The 25,114-nt window shown below is 39.2% G+C and overlaps 4 protein-coding genes and 2 pseudogenes across 6 annotated transcripts in view; 4 read left to right on the top strand and 2 right to left on the bottom strand.

The window, feature by feature from the left end:
- Positions 1 to 2,749, top strand: part of LOC105195832 — a 109,955-nt gene extending 107,206 nt beyond the window's left edge. For both annotated transcript variants that reach the window (XM_039448647.1, XM_011161438.3), the window contains one exon: positions 1,980 to 2,749. In XM_039448647.1, coding sequence (XP_039304581.1) covers positions 2,012 to 2,719 — 708 coding nt within the window. In that variant the 5' untranslated portion in view covers positions 1,980 to 2,011 and the 3' untranslated portion in view covers positions 2,720 to 2,749. The remainder of the gene's footprint in view (positions 1 to 1,979) is intronic.
- A 227-nt stretch (positions 2,750 to 2,976) lies between these two features.
- On the top strand, positions 2,977 to 7,134 carry LOC105195833. Its single transcript, XM_011161439.3, has 2 exons — positions 2,977 to 5,914; positions 7,002 to 7,134. Exon 1 carries the CDS (start codon positions 3,006 to 3,008, stop codon positions 5,820 to 5,822), a length of 2,817 nt encoding a protein of 938 aa, XP_011159741.1. The 5' UTR covers positions 2,977 to 3,005; the 3' UTR covers positions 5,823 to 5,914; positions 7,002 to 7,134.
- Positions 6,998 to 8,220, top strand: LOC105195793 (uridine diphosphate glucose pyrophosphatase NUDT14). The gene is made up of 3 exons (XM_011161402.3): positions 6,998 to 7,591; positions 7,779 to 7,852; positions 7,994 to 8,220. The coding sequence occupies exons 1-3, from the start codon at positions 7,149 to 7,151 to the stop codon at positions 8,146 to 8,148; spliced, it is 672 nt and encodes a 223-aa protein (XP_011159704.1). The 5' UTR covers positions 6,998 to 7,148; the 3' UTR covers positions 8,149 to 8,220.
- A 152-nt stretch (positions 8,221 to 8,372) lies between these two features.
- On the bottom strand, positions 8,373 to 9,649 carry LOC105195802 (annotated as a pseudogene).
- LOC105195792 lies at positions 9,259 to 11,075 on the top strand (annotated as a pseudogene).
- LOC105195791 (beclin-1-like protein) lies at positions 10,802 to 13,044 on the bottom strand. Of its 2 annotated transcripts, none has more exons than XM_011161399.3 (5): positions 12,811 to 13,044; positions 12,197 to 12,357; positions 11,719 to 12,131; positions 11,127 to 11,615; positions 10,802 to 11,024 (listed from the first exon to the last, which is right to left on the bottom strand). In XM_011161399.3, the coding sequence occupies exons 1-5, from the start codon at positions 12,920 to 12,922 to the stop codon at positions 10,904 to 10,906; spliced, it is 1,296 nt and encodes a 431-aa protein (XP_011159701.1). In that variant the 5' UTR covers positions 12,923 to 13,044; the 3' UTR covers positions 10,802 to 10,903. The 2 variants fall into 2 exon arrangements, with proteins under 2 accessions (XP_011159701.1, XP_011159702.1); XM_011161400.3 differs by having other exon boundaries at positions 12,807 to 13,031.
- Positions 13,045 to 25,114: the final 12,070 nt, after the last annotated feature.

Here is a 25,114-nt window from a genome sequence, read left to right as displayed (position 1 = left end):
CGAAAGACATTGTACGAGCGAGCCAAAACAGGAGCTGGTCTTTAAGATTATCTTATACGAGCGATACGAGAGAGCGAACTAGAAGAACGATAAGTTCTTTCCGGTATAAAGAACCCATGGTAAATTAATGTCCACCCGTTCGATCTTTATTTCCGGTCATTCGAATACCGCTGCGACTATCACCGCAGACCCTCTTCAGGCAGCTGAGATTCCCAGGCGCGCCCTCGTAAAGCGATCCTGTGAGACGGTTGGGTCGCACGATTAAAAGACGTTTCTTTCGCGAGGAGAAAAAGGGAACTGCGACTGCAGGAAGCGAGAGGATCGTCACCGTCAGCCCGCGATGCGAGGGCACGGGATGAGCGACGCGTCGAGGACCCCTCTAACAATAAGACCCGGACATTATGGACTTTGTGGACCTCGTCCGCGCGCGGTCGGCAACTCGCGAGGAAAAAGGAAAAGGAGCTGGACCGGCCGGCAAAGATACATTCGTTCGTTTTAATCGCTAATCACCAATTATCCGAGAAGCGTCCCGCGCCCAAAACTCCCAGAAGCATTTTAATGAGCCGCCGTGTCGCCCGGGTCTGGAATTTTACTTCGGTCCGAGGTCCGATGGGCTTCCACCGCGCTTAGCTTCGGACGAGCACACAGTCTTCAGAATATATATCTCTCGTTCCGCTCCGTGCAGGTCCATCCTGCTCTTCGCTCTGTGGCTCTGTCGTTCGCCTATCTCGTCTCGAACCGTGTGCGTGTGTGCGCGTGTGCGAGTGTGCGCGCGCGTCCGTACCAATTAGTGCATACTTTGGTTTTCGGTGTCTTAAGGGCCCTTCGGGTTCGAGATGCTGCTCCCGCCGAAATCTACGGAATGGGATCCTCGTCCCAAACGATCGAGAAATCTCGTTGTCGGAATTACTCGTCGCTGCGCGGCGCGCGCCGCTCCTGACGATTGATTCTCAAACGAGGTAAATAACTTAAAATAGATACAATTCATTTAGTGAATGAAAAGAGATCGAAACAGAATGAAAGTATCGCAATTTATTTTTATTTTTATTATACGAGGCATGTATACTATTATATTTATAGATTTTATGACAAATTAAAAATTTTTTTAATAGAGATTTTATCTTTCTATGGCAAAATTGAAATGCGACAAGCGTACCGCTTTTATACTATTTTCTTTCTTCTGAAATCAATGAGATCTGATCGATTCGATTTAAGAGAGTAGTAGTAAGGGAATCGCGCGTTCCGTAAGCAGAAGACAAGAAGACGTAGATGATGTTGGTGGAATTATTGTTCCTAATGAGGAACATGGAAAGCATGAATTTGCGAAGGTGTCTTTCTCGCAGGTTTTCCGTAACGGTTTTAGCGGCATCTTTCGCACCGCGTCGACTTTAAGTATATACCACCTTGGGAGCTAGGTAATAACTGCCAGTGAAATTAGAAACGCCAAAGAGTCGCGCGGATAGTGGATGGGATATACGTGACCGTAAGTTGATGGGTTTTTTCTTCATTCCCACATCGATGATGATGTATGCGTGCACACGTGAAAAAAGCTGTATCAAATAAAGTCGTATTTAAAATCGAATCTTCGTATTAAGAAAACATTTTGTATGAGACGTTAATTAAATTAATCTTCTTTGATCACACGTTTCTTTCGGCAAAGTTTCAATTTGTTCCATAAAATTCAGCAAAACGACCAGCGAGTGACACTCTGCGTTGGCGATGAGACAGCGCGAATAAACTCATACGATTCGAGCAAATTGCTGCCATTATCACGCTGACATAAACCGTCATTCTACTGTTACTCACCATCTGTCAACCATTCACGATACTTTTAAACCTCCAAATTTTTGGCGAAAAATTTTACCAACTGTTTTACACAATATTATATTATTTTGATTTTTATAACTTTTGCTACAAAATTATTTCAGCTACGTTGATGGAAATATCAACTGCTCGATCGAATCTATTTTAATTCACAGATACGACTTGATTCCCCGCTTCGAGTCACGTCATGTCTTGTTTCGGCGGTCACGACGAGCAGATCTACCTAATCGAGATACTGATCGATAAATTGACGTTGACGCCCGGCAAAATCAAAGACGTCAGCGGGCATCCTATCGTGATCAAGATCAAACTCTTAGATTTCCCTGTGTTCGAGTTCACGCGAGACGACTCGGACGCGTCAAAGCGCGATCAGGACTTGCGCTTTATGATCGGTAAATGCTGCTTATTCATCAAGCGACCGCGGGATCTGGTTCAAGAACTACGCTCGTCGAGCCTGAAGATCGGCGTGTTTCGCGCAGGCGACACTTATCCCACCGCGGAGACTGAATTGACTTTACCAGGATGTTTGTGCGACCAGGTCGCCATGATCGGCAACGATCCTGAAAATCAGCCAAAACCGTTCAAGGTGAAGGGCGATATCCACCTTTTAGACCCGGGTGAAAATCCTTCCGGCACGCTGAATATGGAGCTCATTGTTGCGTGCCTCGGACGCATCTTCAGGACGAACTATGAGCTGCACCCCAAATCTGTCGTTTCCGGTGAACAGGACAAGGAACGAGAGATCTGTGTAAAGCGATTTGTATCGCCAGATCTTCTCGATAAAAAAATCGCGGTGTTGCAGAAACTTAAACCGAAAACTAAGAAAAAGAAACTACCGAAAGGTAAGAAAACGAAGATAAAGGACAAAGATAAAAAGAAGAAAGTCAAGAAGTAAACTTTGTAGATGTTTTCCAAGAACTCTGAAGTGCGATTTTCTACATTTGATGAATTAATTTTGATTCGTCGTTATGGTAACCGCGTCTGACAACTGGAAATGTCAATTAATTGGTTTGATGCACGCGCGGGAAGATCGTTTAATTTCAGATCCGAAACGCTTGCAAAATTAATGGCGTTATTCGTACAGACGCATCGTTAACGTTAATCCGGAGTCGCCTTCTAAATTTGTCGTGTAGCTGACAACGTTTGCGTGTCTATTCATTCCCGTATTTGATTCATCCGAAATGGCTTTGAAGAAAAAGATGTCAATATTAACAGGAGAACAATTGTACATGCTTGAAATTCTCATTGATCATCTAAATCTATATCCCGAGATATATGCTACTGTTAATAACGAAGAGTGCGATTTGATGGTACGTATAGGTTTCGTTGATCTCAAACCTGTCGACATCATTGTCAGGGTTAATGACAGGAAAATTATATGTGAAGAAAATCAATTTTCTAATGAATATATCAGTTGCGAAGGCAAGACATGTTTGCTCGTTCGGACACCAAATGATTTAATACAATCTGTTAAATCGACTCCTTTAAGTACTGAAGTGTATTGGATTCCTTGCGGTAAGAATAATAATCCACGAGATGACGTCGGACATGTTCTTCTCTGCGCGGCAACGGCATTTTTGCCAGGATGTTTCTGCGATCGCATAGCTGCGGCCAAGAACAAGATAGACGGGTTATCAAAGTCACACACGTTTACAAAGATTTACACTTTGACCGATGAGCATGGGAATTCATGCGGATCTATATCGATATGCCTAAGGCTGTCGTGTTTTGGAAGCTCCATTATAAATCATCTTACGCTTCGCGAAAAATCATTTGTACTTCGAGGATTTCCTCTCGGTTGGAAGTTTCCTTGCACGAAACTGTCCGGCGAAGATATAAACGACGAAAAGTATAAAACAAAAGGTAGAAATGATACATCGTTATTACACGAAATTTTGGATCCTACGTATTCAAAATTATATGAGCAAAACGATCGCGATGCAGAGGCAAAATTCGCGTTGATGAGACCGCAATCATCACCACGTGTATCGATGGACCAGCCAGGATTCGAAAAATTAACGAGCGCCGAGAAATTGAATGATCACAAGTATCGTGGGTTAATCTACAAGACCTATCCTGACGAACCGACTTGTTCGTGTCTACCGACAAACCGATCGACGCATCCAATGATGTGTCGTTCTGGATGCATCCGTTCTTGTTGCATGGCTTTGAGAAATCCCGATGCTCTTAAACATTTTCCATCGCTCGCTACACTTGCCTCCAACAATTTAAGTGTAAAATCAGATGTGGAACGAAATGTGACAATTGATGGTTCTACGAGAATGAGAGGTGGTGAAGATGTAGAGAATAATTACTTACACAAAGAAGCGTTATTGGACGAGGAATACACGTGGCACCAGAATGATGTTAATTTGAAAAATCGCATGACGGGTGGAAGTGACTATGGTGCATCAGCCTACGCGCTTTCCGAAACGATGACCGTGATATATGACAAGAGCAAAAAAATGGGCGCTAATTTGCAGTGCAAACCCCGACCAAGAACGGCGGATGGAATTAAAGCGGCAAAGTGCATTTGTCCAGGAAAAGCTTTGTCGTCTTGGAAAACTGATGCGTTTAAGTGTACGAAAAAACCGTGTGTAGGCGCAGATTGCATGATTCGCGCCTTCAAGGAGGCCCAAGAATTTGTGGATTCTCTCGGTCAAGTGCCAGGTCTGGTGGGTCTTGGCTTGATGGATCCATCAGAAAGTCCTTATTTTGGTCGAGACATACAGAAGGATTACGCCATTCAAGAAGCACCAGGAGAGAGAAAACGAGACTATCCCCTTTCGCCAGCATTGCTGAATCAGTGTCTCGCACCTTGCAACACGCAAATTGGTAAACCTATCTCTAGCACCGTCTCCACACCTTATATCCCACCTACCGCTATAACGACAGCGGTTCCGGGACGCACCGGTATCGTACGTGAGGCAATACCTTCGTTACCAGAAGCGCCGCTATTCCCGATCGCCGTCAAGCCAAAGAAGAAGGAGGACAAGAAAGAAGAGAAATTGGAAAAGCAGAAAGAACTGGACGTTACGACTTCCGTACCGCTGGACGTTGACGTTGGTCCTTGTGGTGAACCGAAATGCAAATCTCGCCGGAAGAAACCTAAAGATGACCGGACAGTACCGCACGAGATCGAAGAGACGCAGATCAAGCCGATGCAATCGATATCGCCAGGTACGATCGGTGCGAATAAGGCTACAGGTAAATTTATAGAAAAGGACCGATATCCGAAGGCAATGTCTAAGCCAAGTTTGGGTGGTGATCGTGACAAGAGTTCTATCAAAATCAGCAGGCGAGTGATGCGATACGTTTATTCCATTGGTGATGTTTATCCCGGGACTAACTACGGCCACAAGAATTGCATCGATCCACGCTTTAGGGTGCCGGCTAACATGGGCTGGCTGTGGAACACAAGTTCAGCAGTGAGTAAGTTTAAGCCACGAATTGGTTGGAAGCCGGGCGCGATCGGGCGTTTCTTGAACGAGTTGTTGAAAGAGGCGAAGGGTGCTTCCACGGTGGAGGATTATCGGGCAAAATTGGTACCCTCGCGCACCAGCTTGCGACGCGGTAAGATGTACAAGAGTCCGAGCTACGTGTCGCAGGTGAAGAAGGAGATCGAGGAAGATGCGGAACCGCCACCGACCCTGCACATACACCGTAAGGACGGCACGTACTACGTAACAATGTATCCGATTAAGCAGGAGGCCACCGCGGATGTGTCACAGTTGGAGGAGCCGATGAAGCCGCTACAGTTTAAGATAGTGCGCAACAAGGACGACGCTTCCGTCGCATCGAGCTCCACGGCGTCAGACATGGAAATCGAATTCTCGCCACCGGCGGCGGTCAACAGGTATCGCAAGAAGCCAGACGTGATTCACGTAGACACCCAGGTCAGGCAGCAGGAGATTCTCGATGCGTTCAAGCTAACGGACGATGTGCCGAAGAAGAAGAGGGAGAGAAAAGGCAAAAAGGAAAAGAAAAGAAAGAAGTAACGAAACCGCCCTCCCTCTCCCTCTCCTCCTCCTCCTCCACCCTTCGCTCATTATCCTAGCACGATCGTGAAAGGGAAGCAGCTTTATCGAAGGTTCGTATCTTACCAAAAATTTAAGTGCAGTGCACGTTGTGCGACCGGTTACGTTACACCGATCCTAATTTTACACGACGCGTTAAATTCGATTACGTGTAACCCATACTTTTCATAAGCTCAGTCGACTAATTGCGAAAATAATTTGCCGAGAGATGAAACGATTACATCCCTCGTAAATTTAATATCTCGCTGCTAAAATGACCGATATTACTTAAAAGGATATAAAGAGAAACAAGTCTGTATAACGTTTATTTCTAGTTGATTTTAAATTATCGAGATATAAATTAATCAATTAATTCACAAAGATTTATTATTACTAAAAGATAATATGCATTTGATACCGCGCTAGTGATAATTTTAAATAGATTAATGTAATTAGGACCGATATGTTATGATCTCAGTCCATTGAATATTATCCCAATAAGCATAATATTATTTAACATCAAATAATATTCTAGTTAATGTTATATAATATTAAATACTATTTTTAAAATTAATAACATTAATATAATTTTTTTATAAACAATCTAAATAATTTTTTTCTAATCTAATAACTTTTTTTATTAAAGTGAAGTAGAATTTACAAGAAATAGATGGAAATGTAAAATAAAAAATTGAACTTAAACGTACTACTCATTTTTAATAATTTTATAATACACTTCAAGAAATGTTTATTCTTTTAAATCTCAAAACTATATGAATATTTTTATAATATTTTACGAATATGAAAGTAATACAACAAAAATATTATATTAAGTGGTTATAGAACATTAACAAACAGTTTTCGTAATATTGAAAAATATTAAATAAAAATTCCATAATATTAAGAATATTAAATATTAAATATTTTCAGAATATTTATAGTAATATTTTAATTTTTAATATTTATATAATATTTTAGGAATATTGTATGGTTATAGGGATTTATGAGATCTATTATGTCAAATTGAACATGTATAATAGGAAGATAAGTTTCATGTATAAATAAATTATGCAAGCTCAATGAAATCAGTTATATCATCGGACTCGAAGGCACTGAGAGTATCGGAGTTATCGGAGTATATGACTCGTTTTACTTGTACAGTGAATTCGTATTCTGGCGCTTGATTTGGTACCATGCGCGACATCTATCACCTGCGGCGTGTCCAAAGTCCACTGTCATTATCGACGGGAGTTAAGGGAAAGGTTTACTCGGTGCTCCGTGTTCCATCGTGTTCCATTTTGATAGAAAATGAATGTCGCGGCACAGGATGAGAAGAATCAGATCGTACGTAAGAAAATGCTCGATCTACGCGATGTCCGCGTGGGAAAGGTTCCGCAGGACTCGCCTTGGTTAAGAAGCGTCCGCTTGCACTTCACACAAGACTGTCAGTCTAAGAGTTGGGACGTCATAAGAATTCACGATAGCGTGAGTATAGTCATCTTCAACGTAAGTCGAAGGAAACTCGTATTTGTCAGGCAATTCCGACCAGCAGTGTATTATGCATCCCTACCGGAGAAGCAAGACGTGATCGATGTTGAACGCTTTCCTGCAACTCTGGGGTTGACCTTGGAACTCTGCGCTGGTATCGTAGACAAGGATAAGTCTCTCGTCGAGATTGCGAGAGATGAATTGAAGGAAGAATGCGGCTACGAAGCACCGACTTCGGCATTTAAACAAATTACTACTTACCTGTGAGTCTGACACATTTACTATGCTTTAGTCATTGCCTTTTGTCAGTGTGCAAAAGATAAATATACTTAACAAATTTAGAAATAATAGGAGATTTCTGGTATAATTTGTAGAATAATATAAAACTTTTAAGTTACATTTAAAATATAAGAACATAATTATTAAAAAGTATATGTTTATGTTTTCTAGATCCAGTGCTTCTGCTAGTGCAAAGCAAACTATTTTTTATGTAGAAGTCACAGATAATATGCAGATACATCCTGGTAAGACTATGAATACTTTTGGTTAAAATAATTTTTTTAAGTAGTTTGAAAGAATATTACTTTTGTGATGTTATCAGCAAATTATATTTAAAATATATTTAAAAATTTCTAATCTGTGCTTAATTTGAATCTTTGTTAAAGGTGGTGGTGACGAGTCCGAAGGTGAAGTCATAGAAATAGTGGAATTGAGCGTTTCTGAGCTAAAGGATTATATAAGATTGAAAGAGGTACAAAGTCCTGCCAGTTTTCTTTATGGCGTGTCTTGGTTCTTACTTAATAAATCTGAATACTGTTAAATATGATAAAAGTTATATCTTACTCAACAAGATAAATTAAAGAATAGTAAATTAATTGCAAGTAAAAACCAATACTATTGTTCAACTATATTTATTTACAAATAGAGCATTTATACACAAGTAATAACGAGATGGTTGCACAATTGAAATTACATACAATTACAATGAGGCTGATATTCAATTAGTATTCAGTTCATTCTTTGTGAATTGAGAGCTAATCTATGCAAGATCCCATTTTAAATTTATTAGTAGGAACTTTAAGGCCTTGGAACAGAAAGTTCAGATAAAAGTTTTTCACATTACGAATAAATTTCTCACGTGTAGATTAGATCTTGACAAAAGAAATATCTGATCCAAACATACTTTATGGAATAAGAGTTATCCGTTGCAGAGTCTTCAATTTTGCCTCGATCCATCCTATATGGCAGACAAAATTCGCTGTCTCCTTTTTCTACTTGTTCTGTAAATTATTGCAAATAATCTAGAAATTCTATCATAGCTGCATCAAATTTTGTATCCCATAAAAATTTGAATCCCTCTACTTCCGTACAGTGGAAGCTCTTTATTCTGATCCAAAGCTTTGATATAATTGTGATTACCAAATGGCACTAAATGGAAACACTTGAACGTTGAATTCATTTTGCGCGCAAGCGCTACTAGCAAAGGGATTGTTTGTCCTCATGCAGCATTTATCTCGCTTCAATTTATTGGTGTACTCGATAATTGTCCCAATCGAAATGAACTTATAGTTCCAAAATGGCTTGAATACCATATGAAATGTGGCGTTAAAAACGTTCGTTTTTTTCAACCTTTTGAGCTGTGAAGTTGCATATGTTAATTGATTATCGAAACTTTAAGAAAAAATTCGATTTTAGATAATGTAATAAAAATATTAATAAATAATTTTTGGTGATGTGAAAAAAGTGATTAACAATGTTTTAGGTATTTTATTTACCTGCGACATTCGTCGTCAGCTAACACGAGATCTCTTCTGTATTTTGAATATACTTTCCAATACCTATTCTCACTTTACAATCTCTCCTTTTCTCTCTCCTGTTTCACTATAGTATTCCTAGTGGCTATTTCTTTCTCAATGCCTCCAACTCTCTTATCATTCTTTCTTTCCCTGTCTTTACATCCTACAATTCCTTGTAAGATCCTCCATTTTTACATCCTCATATCTTTGATATTGTTGCTATTCATACAGTAGTATTTTAATTTTTAATAATATTATATAATATATTTCAGGAATATTGTGTGCTTACAGGGATTTATAGGATCTATTATGTCAAATTGAAAACGTATAAGAAGATAAGTTTCGTGTATAATAGATTATGCAAGCTTAATGAAGTCAGTTATCTCATCGAATTCGAAAGCACTGGAAAGATGTTTTTGGAGTATATGATTCGTTTTACTTGTACGGCGAATTCCTATTTTGGCGCTTGATTTGGTACCATGCGCGACATCTGTCGCCCACGACGCGACCAAAGTCCACTGTCATTATCTAATTATCGACAATAGTTAAGGGAAATGTTTACTCCGTGCTCCGTGTTTTTTTCGTAATATTTTGATAGGAGATGGATGTCATGGCACAGAATGACAGGAATCAGATCGTACGTAAGAAAATACTCGATCTACACGATGTTTTCGTGGGAAAGATTTCGCAGGACTCGCCCTGGTTAAAAAGCGTCCGCTTGCATTTCACGCAAGGCTGTCATTCTAAAAATTGGGACGTCATAAAAATTCACGACAGCGTGAGTATAGTCATCTTCAACGTAAGTCGAAGGAAGCTCGTATTTGTCAGGCAATTCCGGCAGTATATTATACATTCCTACCTGAGAAACAAGACGTGATCGACGTTGAACGTTATCCTGCAACTCTGGGGTTGACCTCGGAACTCTGCGCTGGTATCGTAGACAAGGATAAGTCTCTTGTCGATTGCTAAAGATGAATTGAAAGAAGAATGCGGCTATGAAGCACCCGCTTCGGCATTTAAACAAATTACTACTTTCCTGTGAGTCTGAAATATTTACTATCTTCTAGTCATTACCTTTTGTCAATGTGTAAAAGATAAATATGCTTATCAAATTTAGAAGTAATAAAAGACTTCTGGTATCCCTTGTAGCATATGTAATATAAAACTGTCAAGTTACATCTAGAATATAAAAATATAATTATTAAAAAGTATATTTTTATGTTTTCTAGATCCATTTCTCGTACCAGTGCAAAAGAAACCATTTTTTATGTAGAAGTCACAGATGATATGCAGATACATCCTGGTAAGTTTGAATACTATGAATACTTTTGGTTAAAATAATTTTTATGTAGTTTAAAGGAATATTACTATTGTAATATAATCGGCACATTATATTTAAAATATACAAAAAAATTTCGAATCTATGCTTAATTTGAGTCTTTATTAAAGGTGGTGATGATGAGTCCGAAGGTGAAATCATAGAACTAGTGGAATTGAGCATTCCTGAGCTAAAGGATTATATAAAATTGAAAGAGGTACAAAGTCCTGCCAATTTTCTTTATGGTGTGTCTTGGTTCTTACTTGATAAATCTGAATACTGTTAAATACGATAAAATTTTATATCTTCACTAAGATAAGTTAAAAAACAGTAAACTAATTGCAAGTAAAAACCAATACTATTGTTCAACGGTATTTATTTACAAATAGAGCATTTATACACAAGCAATGACGAGATAGTTGCACAATTGAAATTACATACAATTACAAGGAGGCTGACATTCAATTGGTATTCAGTTCATCCTTTGTGAATTGAGAACTAACCCATGCAAGACCCCATTTTAAATTTGTTAGTAGGAACTTTAAGGCCTTGGTCCACTGTTCTTCTGAATTGAATTGTATTCTGAAAAAAGAATAGAAAGTTTAGATAAAAGCTTTTCACATCGTCAGCAAATTTTTTACTTGTAGATTAGACTTGAAAAAATATTTCTGAATCAAAACATACTTTATGGAATAGGAGTTGCCCGTCGCGGAGTCTTCAATTTTGCCTCGATCCATCCTATATGGCAGACAAAATTCGCTGTCTCCCTTTTCTACTTGTTCCTTAAATTGTTGCAAACAATCCAGAAATGCTACCATAGCTGCATCAAATTTTGTATCCCATAAAAATTTGAATCCTCCACTTCCGTACAGTGGAAGCTCCTTGTTCTGATCCAAAGCCTCGATATAACTGTGATTGCCAAATGGCACTAAACGGAAACGCTTGAACGTTAAATTCATTTTGCGCGCAAGGGCTACTAGCAAAAGGGTCGTTTGTCCCCATGCGGCGTTTATCTCGCTCCAATCCACTGGCGCACTCGGCAATCGTCCCAATCGAAATGAATTTATAGTTCCAAAATGACCTGAATGCCATATATGAAATGTGGCGTTAAAAACGTTCGTTTTTTTCAACCTTTCGAGCTGTGAAGCTGCATATGCTAGTTGATTATCCAAACTATAAGAAAACATTCGATTTTAGGAAATGTAATAATATTAATAAACAATTTTTGAAGACTTGAAAAAAAGTGATTTAACAATGTTTTAGGTATTTTATTTACCTTCGACATTCATCGTCAGCTAACATGAGATCTCTTCTGTGTTTTGAATACTCTTTCCAGTACCTATCCTCCTCACTTTGCAATCTCTCCCTTTCTCTCTCCTGTTCCGCTATAGCATTTCTAGTAGCTATTTCTTCCTTTCTCAATGCCTCCAACTCTCTTATCATTCTTTCTTCCTCAGCCTTTACATCCTGCAATTCCTTTGTAAGATTTTCCATCTCTACGTCTTCATGTCCCTGATATTGTTGTTCGGTTTCTAATTTCTTCAGGTACTCATTATAATCTGACCATTCTCCTTCTGTCATTCGTAATTGCTGATCCATTAATAGTAAAAGGCTATCTGTACATTCATCACAAAGTGGATGATCTGCTGAACTGCTACTGCTGAGAATGTCAAACAATGTTGCTCGTACCTGAAAAGTACAAATCAAATTGCTAGCTATAGATTTAAAATATTCTTCAAATCTCTTTTAAATACCTTTAAATGATGACTTAAGCTTTCCGTTTCGCCAGAGTCGCCAACTAACATAAATCCATTTGTACCATTTCCTGATTCAGTCAGTCTGAATGGTTGAACCAAGTGTTCTATACTGTCACTTTGAGGTTCTAATTCTCCAACAATTTGCTGTTGTATAGGAACTGCAATAAGATATTTATATAACTTGCAATGTAGATAAGTACAGTCAAATCAAGTGGTTATACTTTGTACCTATTATTAGATATTCAAACACACAGACACACATGTAATTAAAATATATATAGAGCTCAAATTACACCTCTAACATGGTCTAATTACATAAATAAAAGCTAACATTTGTTTTTCTGTATGCTGAATGACACTGTAAAATTTAGATATATATATTATATAAAAGTCATTTTACACACAAATGCATAGAATAGAATTCACGCTAGCTACAGAATTAAAATAAGAAAATTCAGATTACTCAGAGACGATGTTATTGAAAACACAAATTAGCGCGTCATACGTGAATTATGAGCAACGCGCGGAAAAGCATTATCAACACGAAGATATCGTACAATCGGATTTGCGATGAACGTTCGAGTCGCCAGTACAAAATAGAAATTACCTACGTGAGAGTTCAGCCAGAGTGTGTTCCCCGAGGTGGTCGAAGCTCGAATCTAGTCTCAGCGGCTGCAGACACCGTTGGCACGCGAAACTGACGTTTGTCTTTAAGTCTACCATATCGCGTACGTCGTTTATCAAAGGGAGCAACTCGACAACCTGTCTTGTGCGCGTCGTTATTTACGAATACGCGTCTGCCGCTGTCTGCGACGCTTGAGGTCAGCTGACGGTGCCTTGTCGAGAAACCATCAGCTGGCGCTGTCACGTTAGCGTTACGTCGGCATAGACGTATGTGCCTGTGCATCGCAATCATTTCTTCGTACATAGATATGTTTTATTATTATATTCTGGAATTATTATGCGAAAGAAATTTAAATCGTTGAGACGTATTTTTGCAATATAGACGAATTTAATTTTATTCGTATCTATTGTCGGTAATAATATCGCGATATTGAAAAGAGTGCGTCTTGAATTTATTCGCGCCATCTGTGATCAGTTTGCTGCATCGTTATGCAAAGTTGTGTGTTGTTGATATATTTCAAATCGTCAGTTATTAGTTGCGTGTTGCGTCGCGATTGCTAGAATCTCGTTCAAATTGTCTCGCATTTCGTGACCATTATCGTTCGAGAGCGGTTTTCGTGCGTGTCGTGTCGTAGCAAGAGCATCTCGGAAAGTAACGCATTGAACGCGATCGTTAGTACGCTTCAGTGTCGCGCTTTCGACGTCTCGTAACTGTGAGTTAGGTTACGGAATCGTCTATGCCGTATCATACATCGTTTCTCTCGTTCAAATGCATCGAAAGTACACGTAGCTCGAATAGAGCATCGTGAACGTTATTCGCGTCATCGGTGATCATTTCGTTGCATCGATATGCAAAGTTGAGTTTTGATATATTTACGATTGCCGGGGCTATTGATAGACCCGTGTTCGCTTTTTCGTGTCGCAAGTGTGTTTCACAGTATATCGAACGTTCGTAAAATCCTAAACGTGATCATTTATTGTTACACGCCACATCGTGATTTCGATATCGCCGTCCCGCGTCCGTTGGTTTGTGTGCGCTCGAAAGGGTTAGAGTCGCCGTGCCATCTTGGCTATCTCGCTCGACGTGTAACGAAATGTAAGTTGACAAATGCGTCATGAATTTGTTCATGCTATTATTTCGCTGTATACGCAAAGTGGACTGATTCTAAAATTTGTATTTCTAATATCTGGTGTTATTCCCCCCCCCCCTTCTCCCTCCTTGTGCGCGGAGTGTTGCGCTCCGCGTCGAGGCGGCTGGATCCAGCGAGAAGTGACATATCGAATCGAAGTCGAAGTCAAAGTCGAATTGACATCGACATCGATTTCGTTATTATCACTTCTCCCTGGGATAGTGCCGCGTACGCGTCGTTCTGCATTTTTTACGCCGTATCGTGAGTTCGTATTGCGTCGCGAGTGTATTTCGCAGAGTATCGGAGTATTCTATGAAACACTAATGTGATCGTTGTAACGTTATAAGCCGTTCGTACAGGGTGTACGATCCTTGTTATGTAGTATCGTAATTTCGGTCTCGACGTTCGTCCCGCGTTCGTGCGCGCGCGCGTTGGAAGGATCGGGCGGAACCGCCATATTAGTCGTTTCTCGCCAAAGTGCGGCGAAAATAACGCGATCTTTCGTAGAATATCGGAGAGCATTCTATAATACAAAACGCTAAATGTGATCGTTTGATCGTTGTTACAATAATTTCGGCCTCGACGTCTATCCCGCGGCCGTGCGTTCGGAAGGAACGGAACCGCCATATTAGTCATTTCTCGCCAAGTGCAGCTAAAATAATGCAATCGTTGCAAGGTACGTACATACAGTATATTAGTATAATGCTTTCCTGATGCTTTCGTGCTTTCGTAACGCTTTTAGAACGCGCGATAGTTCGTTAAATGAATTCTGCGATTGGGTGATGAATTTGTTACAAATCGACAGCGACACGTCTGTTCACGTAATTAGCAGCGAACGCGATCACCGCTTATGCGTTCGGTCGATTAAAGTCGTGAAATTATTTTATTTTTAACTGTTTTATTTTTTAACAGCACAAAAGAAATATTCTTTATATAAATGTTTTAAAAAATAATTGTCTTAAAAAAATTATAATAAATTTAAATAAATAATTAAAATTATGTTCGAACATAATAGTAATTCCACAAATAATAATAATATTAAATTGTTTTTATGTCGATACATAATTTTAATTTATAGAATTATTATTACATCATCACAACTTAATTGTAATTCATTGAATTATTATTATGCCTTGACATAATTTTAATTCATCGAATTATTATTATGCTGTGACATAATAATAATTCTGAATTTCTATTATGTCGCGACATAATTTTAATTCAATATAGAATAATTTTTTATTTGTACGAATTAAAATTATATCATGACATAATAATAATTCGACGAATTAAAATTATGTATCGACATAAAAATAATTCTGTATTTTTATTATGTCGCGTCCGTCATTTTCATTCATGGAATTACTATTATATCCGAATTTTAATACTCATAATTTTAATTATTTATTTAAACTCACAATTTGTTTGAAACGATTATTTTTTAAAACATTTTTATTAAAGAACATTTCTTTTATGTCTTAAAAAATAAAATGGTTTGCTATACACGAAATCTTTGTGATTAATTTGCGATCAATAATATCTTATTGATATTATAAAATAATTGGTTTAACTGAACAGTGAAAAAAATTATTTTTTATCGTTTAAAGTTCTATTTTTTTCTCTGGTAATTGAAAAATATTTTCTTCGTATAACTTTTGCATATTTTGTACAACTTTTCATCACTTTGTAAGCTGATGCAACTGTTGTGATGTTACCGACTACCGACCGTTTCTTCTTCTCAATTCTATCTAATGAAACTCCATCTAGAGAGCAATTAATACTCTAATATCTTATCAATAATACAATTAGTTTAATTAAACATTGAAAAAAATCATTTTTTATTGTTTTAACAAGAATAAAAATTTAGATAACACTTTTTATATAATTAATCTATATAAATTTACTATAATTAATAAAGCAAGAAATATATGTTTTCATATAATTATTGATTATTTAAAAATATTTTTTACAGTAGACTGGGAAAGAGAGGAACCGTCGGAACATTAAACTATTTTCGAGTTACACAGAGGGTGCTTGGTGAGTACCAATCAAATGCTGCACTCTGGTGGCGGTAATTTTAGCTATATAGCAGCTAGCTCTGTTTTCAACTTATATATATTTTTTTATTTTATTAGTTTTTTTAAATAATATTTTATAAAACAATATTCTATGTAAAAACAAATCTCTAAAACAATCACGAGATTATGAATCAGACTTGCAGATTTTTATACACGTAAAACGTTTTAAATTGATAATTTAGAAAATTTTTCTCAATTTAAAAAATTATGATTTTATCTCATAAATGTCCTTGTCATAAGTTTCAAAATATCTTTGAAAAAATCTTTGAACGTAGTTTCTTCGTCTAATTAAATGCATAGAAGAGTCCTTCCGCGAGAGTCAGAAAAAAATGTTTTGCAATTATAGATTGACTTATTATTTGCATGATTCAACGAGATTACGTTGCATCTTTATCATGTTAAATATGCATCGTTATAAATACACGTCAAAAATCCTCCGTTGCTTAACTTTGGATTTTATATGACGTGCGAAAGAATGACTTCCCGATGACAAAAAGCACGATGGAACTTAATATTTATATGACGGCCGGTAGCCAACGCAGACTGCCATGTAGCTTATGTTAATGTTGACGAGCGTTTTAAGCGATATTTCGTCACGTATGCATAAATATCGAGTGGCTGCCAAGGATCAACAGGTGGCAGCTCGTTTCTATTTCTTCGCTCGTGCTCTCGCTCGCGCGATATAACTTGAGTTTCACGCGTATTCATCACCCGACGCCCATTAGCCGGGTGCGCAATAACAATCGGCATTTTCCAAATGTAACCGCGCGAAGCTTACTTCTCTAATAACGGCTACGACCCCCATCGCTTTCTTGTCTACCGCCGATGAATTATTATGCGAGAGCTTTTTACCGGTGCGCTTTCTACCGCTCTGTACGCTGGAGAAGCGCGACGAATCGCCGACTCACAAGTACGTCGTTCATCCGAGATCTAACTCGTCGGGTCTCCCTTTCTTATAAATGTTGTCTGAAATTAAATGTAAAACTAAAAAGAGATATTTGATAAACCAGAATCCTATTCAAGAGCCCAGAGCGATCGTCGCGGTCGTCGCATTTCGCCAGAGAGATTAAAGAGATAAAAAGAAATAAGAATAATTTTAAATACGCGACTATTAATTCAATGTTCAATTAACATATCCTGACATAAGATTCAAATAAAAAGAAAATATCTAATAATTCAAACATTTTTCTTATGAATTTCGGACATTTTTCTTATAATTTAATCTTGAGCTTTGAAATTTTAAAAAAGGCATAACGCTCAAGTAGTTTTGTCTGATGGTCTTTTCTTTAAATGCAAATAATGCAAAAAGATTAAGTAAGCTTATATTAAATAAAAAATAACGATGATTCTCCTTGGCATGATTGCACTAATTAATCATTGCGTAAGGCTTATTTCATTACTGTTTCTGCTGACTGTAGTACTTGTTAAAGAAACTAATGCAAATTGCATTAGGAAGTTTAATTACTTATCGGGAGCGAGTTTCGCACATCGGTGCGGACGAGCGAAGATAAATCTGCAAGGGTACCCTTGCATTAGCGTGCATATTTGTCATGCATCATGCACTCGAGTATTCTTGCAACGCCTCGCGGCCTGCAACTTAGTTGCAAACGTGATTGCATTGGAAAGCAACGAATACGTGAGACGAACAAACCACATCCTGTGGTTAATAATACACTATATTTCCGCTTAGCAATGTATTCATTGCAAATATATACTTGTGCTATTTCTGTAATTTATCATTTCTAAGAATTGTGTCAACTAATTAATATACTTAATATTAATTTGATATCAGAGCGTTTGATGTTGTACTATAAGGAAAATTAAAAGAAAATTTCTTTGAGGAAATTTTTTTTATTACAATGTTAGAATGATAATACCGGCCATAATATTTCTCATAACTAAATTCTTCTTCTTTATGTGCCCTGCCTGGTCCCTCAGACGTTGGCAATCTCGTTCATCTCTATCTTCCGCCATTCGGAACGGATCACCCGCGTTAATAAACAAATTAAGATTCTTATTTATCGCTACTGCTATGATCAGTCGGCTTTTTCATCATCTTTCGTTACATGGAATTTTTTTGAAACTTGTCCTACCTTTCGATTGTTATGTAAATTGTCTATTTATAAAAATACAAATATTCGTGATAATATATGCATGTATAAAAGACGCGAGAGAGAAACATCGATTTTAAACATTGATCGGTCAAGCGGCGAGATCTATCGTTTCTGATCGCGGCAGCGCGCGCGGTGCATAAAATCGTGGATGGATATCGGCCGAAGCAAAGAGCGGGAGTGCGTGTGTTACACGTGCAACTTCGGAGAGGGTACAGCTTGTCGGTGAGGAGGTCGGTGCGGAGGAAAAGCCGAAGAAGGGTGGGCGGCGACCGCTCGGAACGGAGGAGTGCCGTAGGGGCCGACGCGAACGAAATCCGTTGAGTTTGAGCCGAGCTGAGTGAAGCGCGGGCGTCACGACGACATCGGTTGGCGTCGCGGCTGGCCTCCGCCAATCCGTCCCTCAGCGGCCATGTTGGCCGTGTACCTGGGGCGGAGCACTGAGTGCCTGTTCGTTCTCTCCGTCCTTGTCACGTGTTTCACGCTTGAGCTCCTCTCGCCTCCTTCTCCTCCTCCTCCTTCTCCTCCTCCTCCTCCTCCTCCTCCTTCTTCTCCTCTTTCTTCTTTCTCCATCGCTTTCTCGTCCGCCTTCTCCATCTCACGATTTCGTCGTCTTCTTCTTCTTTTTCATCTTGGTCTTGATCTTGGTCTTCTTCGCCTTCTTCACCTTCTTCACCTTCTTCGCTTTCCTCCTCGTCGCGCCACGTTATCGCATGATCCTCTCGCTCCGCTACTGGCGCACCGTGGGTGCGCCAGATCGCAGGTTGCATCCAAACTGCACCTGCGACCAGTGACGTAATACCGTGCGGATCGCACCGCAATTCGCTTTTGATAGTAAAGTGCAAGAGAATCAAGTTAAAATGATACATTTTTATATTCGAATTTCACTTTCAATTTCACGTCTAATCTTTAGAATTTATTTAAAGGGCTAAATTAAAAGAGAGAGAACTTTGCTGCATGGATCTTTGTTGCATGGATTAATATTAACAAGTTTCTCAGCATACGTTTAATAGTTAAAAAATGATGTCAAACCACAGTCGTAATCGTAATTATACCTTTGTCGAGATGGATAATTTCGCTAGTGAATCGCATTCCGCACAATCACAAGATGTACTTTCGCGTACACAAGAACGAGCTCTTCTCTTTTTCTCTTTATCTCTCGCTCTCTCATTGTATCTATACGTCGGCTGATTTACGGCGCGCTTACCTCGCCAATGAAGGGGCTCCGCACATAGGAAAACGCCGTGCGGCAACGACATTGCACGCGCACTTGGCGTTCGTTTCGTTTTACGATTACGCGAATCGCGTGTAATTGCCGGGGTCCAAGTTGGCCGGCGGCCTTCAACTTCGCTTCTTCGCGGCGGCGCGTCAACTGTCCCATAGATCTTCACGGCGGCGAAAGAGAGCCGGAGTAATTGCACGGACGATCGCCGCCGCTGCGCCAAGTGCAATTATAATACTGGCATGGAGTTACGCGCGAGCTCTCTGCCCGACGACGATTCAACCGACTCACAGTCGATTGCACTTCTGGCAATCCGTCTGGAAGCCTGTTATTTCGCCTCTTACGAATCAATTAACGCGATATAGGCGGTATCACTCGCAACTCTGCTTTCGGAAATTGCTTGTCCAGTTCGCCCAAGTGATTGGTTACACGACAACCGCGAGAGATCTCCGCAATTAATATCCCGCGACTTGTACGAGTTATTAAGTAAAATTAATTTTTCGAGCCTGCCTGACTACCTGTATGACTTTTTCTCACGCGATCGACATAAATTGCAATCGTGGCTGATGCTGAAATTATACATTGAGAACTCTTGCTGTCGCTTTTTATGCGAGCAAATTTTCTGAAGACATATCATATTGCGCGATAGCTCGAGTTTATTACGCGATGATACGTAAAATTAATTGTTTACGGGAGAGAATGATTTATCGCTTTCTGCCGCAGTAACTGAAGCAGATAAGAGATAAATGTCGAAATTAGGCGAGATAAAGTAATATCCTTGTACTGATAATGATAATTGATTCAACGGAAATTATTTTGAATAAAATATCGTTTATATTTTTTATCCCTTTGTATACGCATACCTCTTACAAAAGGCCACATTGATAGAAAGTGTTGCATTATACAGTAAAATGTCTTGAAAACTTAATAATTTACTTTTAGAAATGCGTGTAAAAACAAGATGATCTTGCTTGAAAAGAAATTGTTTCAACATGATAAAAATGGAAAGGTTTCGAATTCCTTTGTCTTCAATCTGTGCTGATACAATCCAGTTAGTGGTATCCCGTCCTGTTACCACCAAACAATAGTTGATTTGTGCTTTCGTAGGAGAAACGGCAACGAGATATCGCGCCTCTGCGTATGATTACCCGAGCCAGATCCTCGATCTGATACCGTGCGAGCATTGTTAATAAAACCACGCGGTGGCGATTTTTCCAACAACAACTTTACTTTGTCAGAGCAACGGATGACGATCGTATCTTGCGTATAGCCGCGCTGTACGCACCCTTGGCTCGAGAAACGCGGCTCGAACGCGCGCAATAATTTTCTCGAATAGAAGCCCGTTTAATACAGAAGCCCTCCGGGTACAGCAGTTTCTTGTTCCTCGTGCTATCTTTACTGCACACGGAACTCCGTTCGTTACGCTGCTCAATAGGATCTTGTTACCAGCTCTCGTTATGTAAAAATTACCAAATAGATTCCGAAGAAAACGACTTGTATCGCACGCGGTTGTATCGTCACTGGAATGAGCTGAAGCTGAGATTTGTGATTTCAACGGAATTACATGTAAAATGTCAAGATCGGATCGAATATTTTTTCATAACGTAGTAGCTGTTGGATTAACGGTACAGAAATGCTTTCTCGTTGTATAGTTATTTTCAATTTTTCTTATTTGCTTTTACGTTTATATTATTATCATTAAATTACGTAATAAGTAAAATTCAGAAAAAGTTAAATTTATTGAAAAAGATCAAGTACCGTTGTTTCATTGCTGATCGGTCAACTTATAACTCAATATCTCAACCGCTTTTCTTACATTGCGCGTGTTACAGTTTCGCATGAACTCTAAATCGATTTGCTTCTTTCGAGATGGCTGGCGAATCAGTAGTTAATTCGTTGCGCGAGAAACATAGAGAACCATGAGGAATAATTAGTATGCCACATATATCATCCACGATCGCGTTATTAGTCGGGCGGTCGGGCGGTCGGGCATGAGCAAGCCGACTGAGTTTATTTTAGCAAAGGGTTTACATCAGATGATCGAATCCGTTGGCACGCTTGGCCGAGCTCGATCCGGCCAAACATCGGCGATTCGATGTTTACACCGCGAGTATTTATGGGCCACGATCCGCCCACGAGAGTTCGTTTTCGGAATTCGGAGCATCCCCGCAGCGAGTGGATCGACTCGGGAACCCCTCCGGTTGACCCCCTAAGATACATTCACTCACGGAATACCCAGGATCTTAGTTGAAACTCTAAGAATGTTTCGAAAAACACGATGACCGGGATTGATTTAGACGAAATCGAGTCATCTACATTTTCAATTTCTAATACTTGATTCTGTACGCAAATGACGTTCGGATTCTTTTTACATAAAATGATAACGAATGTTTTATTAGGCGTTTTATTGTTCATGTAAAACTCGATTGTTCGTTGAAGATCCGAATTCTCTATCGTTTGTGGATAAGCGAGACAAATATTTCCAGTACGCTAAATGCAGCTACCAATTTCCACGTGTCGGTACATGGAAATAAATATCGTGAAAGAGAAATTTTCATGAATCATGAGATTTTGAACGCGTTGCTGTGCCATAAGTCACTGACCGTAAAAGCACCGAGTTTGACAGAATAGGCGGGGTGGAGAGAAAAGTCGTTTTCGATCGAAATACCAATTTGCCTGATGGGGAAAAGAGATGAGTTATGTAGGAGCTAATAGTCCGAAGATGGATGCGTTATGGTCTCTATTTCAAGCTATATGACAGGCATGTGTGCAATATGCATATATGTATCTCCACGTGCTAATATATATACAAATACACACACACACACACACACACACACACACACACACACATATTAGCTATAAAGTTATGTTCGGACAGGGGTGGGGAGGGAGGGGTGGACGGGTGGACGTAATGGTCGTGCTCGCGGCGCGGAAAAACTTCGCTTCCAAAAAAAAAAATGTTTATTTTTACATCGTGGCCTAGACGGTCGAACAAAATTTCTAACGGTAGAGAAAACAAATCACTCCGAATTCGATCTGTATATTTTGTCGGGTTACGCAAACATGCCGATACATCCGTCGAATGCATTGAAAGCGTATCGCTGAATTATAGGACCCTCGTGGATATAAACGCATTCCAATGCGATATGTCGCTCTCAAGTCATAATGCTCAGATTATCACACGCTAGTATAATATGCATTAGAAAAGAACATGGCACGACGCGGCGACGTTACAATAATCATCAAATTAATTTTTATAGCTGCAACATGTGTAAATACACATACATGTATGTAGCTATTAAACTTAACTTTGAAAAATATTTAGAAGAGTATCGATTTTTCAAAGAAAAATAACATGTCGATATCTTGGAAAATTTTTTATCCATTGCTAATAGTTTGCGTTACTTTACCATGTACTTTCTTCATCGCATCTTATACATCTTGATAGTGTCAAGATACCACTATCGTGATGTTGTCTTGCACCAGTCGCTCGCTCGTCCTAGACACCATGGCTTATTCGTAAGATCAGCGAATGCGTGCGCGAATACATGTGCAAGTGCGGTACGTTTATCGCGTTACAACGTGCATCGGGTGGCCTGCGCCCGACGGGGGTCTCGCGTTCCAGACGTATATTTATGGCTGAAAAAATATTTTATCATAATAATACGAAGATACGGCATGGCGGCAGATCTCTTCTCTTTCATTCGTGAAGCTATCGGTGAAAATGAGTGCGCGAGGGCCATGTACTTACATAAAGAAGGGTTTGTCCCTTCTTTCTCGCTTCCTTTCTAGCTCCTCTTTCTCTCTCTCTCTCCCTCTCTCTTGTAGTCTCGAAACGATAGCTTAGCGCGATTAGCAGAAAATTATTAGGATATCGATTGAAAGTTTTGCGTCTCTCTTGAATTCATGTTTCCCTTTTCGTAAAAATGTCATGCCACTGTGCGCCCGGTGCGGTGTTGGTTACAACATGAAATCAAGTCCGCACGCTAACGAGGCATAAACCGTCGAGAACGGTGTTACGTCTGTCTTTCTTCCACATAGTTATCACGCGATACGAAAGAAAATGAAGAAATTTGAGAGAAAAATGTTTAAGTTGCAGTTTAACGATTATTATGAGATAAAAATGAGACCATTTTTATGGTCGAGTTGCAGTAGCGGATATATTTTCACATGTAACTTGAAAGCGTAAAAAAATGGTCAGAAATTTCGGGAGAATCGCGAACGCGTATGATCTCAACGCGTATACGAGCGACTGTTCTTCGATTGTTTCGAGATTACAATTTTATCGCTTCGATCGACTTCTCTTCTTCCATTTTGAAATCGCGAAAGCACCGGCGATCGGGATAAAGCGCAGTTTCACATGGACGTTACTACAACCGCATGAACGTACAGCGCACACCACTTAGCGCATTAGTCGAAGTGGGTAAGGGCGCAAAATATTCTCGGTTAAGGTCGGTAAGTGCTTCGTGGTATCGTCTCTGGTTACGCGAGAAAGCCCTCTTCGCCAAAGTTACGACACCCTTACGCACGCAGTTACAGCTGCGACTCCTAATTGCGATAGCGTCCCCGCATGCTTGCGCACGCCGGCGGAATTTGCATAAATGGAAAATATTCGCGAGACGAGCGCGTACGAATCGAACTGCGTACTCGCGAATCCTGCATATGTATGACGCATGTTAAAAAGCCTACTACTATTAGTTGTTGCTAACTGTCAAGTGACGTTCCTTTTCTCATCTTTAATGTATATCGTCGTTTCAGATTTTTCAATCGTAGATAAAAGCAGTTTTAATTGTATAAGAATTAATAATTTATTTTTCAAAAGAGTAACAATGTTCTTAATTAATTCAAGTTCCTAAATGATAACTTTGAAATATACCTGAAAAGCGAAAAAAATTAAAAGTTATATCTTAAACAAATTTTTCAATAACACTTAAGATATAACTTTTGATTTTTTTCGCTTCTCTAGGTTCATAAAATATATAGAGCAGTAATAAAATGGATTATTTAGATCATAAAACAAATCGCCGGATGTTTATGATGGTGCGAACGGCGACACGTGGTAAGAACGTAATATAATTCACTTTGATATAGGTTTAAACGCATACAGGGGAAAAGAGCGCGAGGACGCAGTCGTTGTCAGGTGCATCTCGTTTGTACAAGCGCGCACGTTGACAAAAACCTGATATAGCGTCGACTTTTTATTGCGATCGGCAGCTGGTACATTTTATGTCTCTGAGGCGTCTTTATCACCGCTAATTCCGTCCAATACTTTTCGCTAACTTAAGACCGCTAATTTAAGATAGTTATCAAATGAATGCGATAAATGTTAATGATTGCGGAAAAGTGCATTCGGAAAGATATAGTTTGTTTACCTAACAAAGTTCTAGTGAAATTTTTTAGCGAAACATCATAAATGAAATCGCATGATTTACACCATTCGAGATCCGATGACATAACTAACTCAATGAAGCGCGGCTGTCATTAATCACCGTTCGATCATAGAGTTTACGTTGCTTTGACGACGCCATTGGTTTTGCCTACTATTCTGCTGTCTACGTCAATGTATGGGTCAGAAAGGCGAGCTCAGCAGGGTTTCCGAACATTTTTTCTTGAAGGCAAGGCACGTGAGAGAAGAGACAGATTTCCTATGTTTCTACCAATTACTAAAAATCTACGTGTGGGAATTAAAAATACGTAAAGGTCATTCGTTGTTATCTTGATGTGAAATAATGTAATTTATTATTAGT

Source organism: Solenopsis invicta, chromosome 4, assembly GCF_016802725.1.
Source record: "Solenopsis invicta isolate M01_SB chromosome 4, UNIL_Sinv_3.0, whole genome shotgun sequence".
NCBI lineage: Eukaryota > Metazoa > Arthropoda > Insecta > Hymenoptera > Formicidae > Solenopsis > Solenopsis invicta.
The sequence above is the reverse complement of the archived record's forward strand: the minus strand, read 5'-3'. Positions and strand labels throughout refer to the sequence as shown.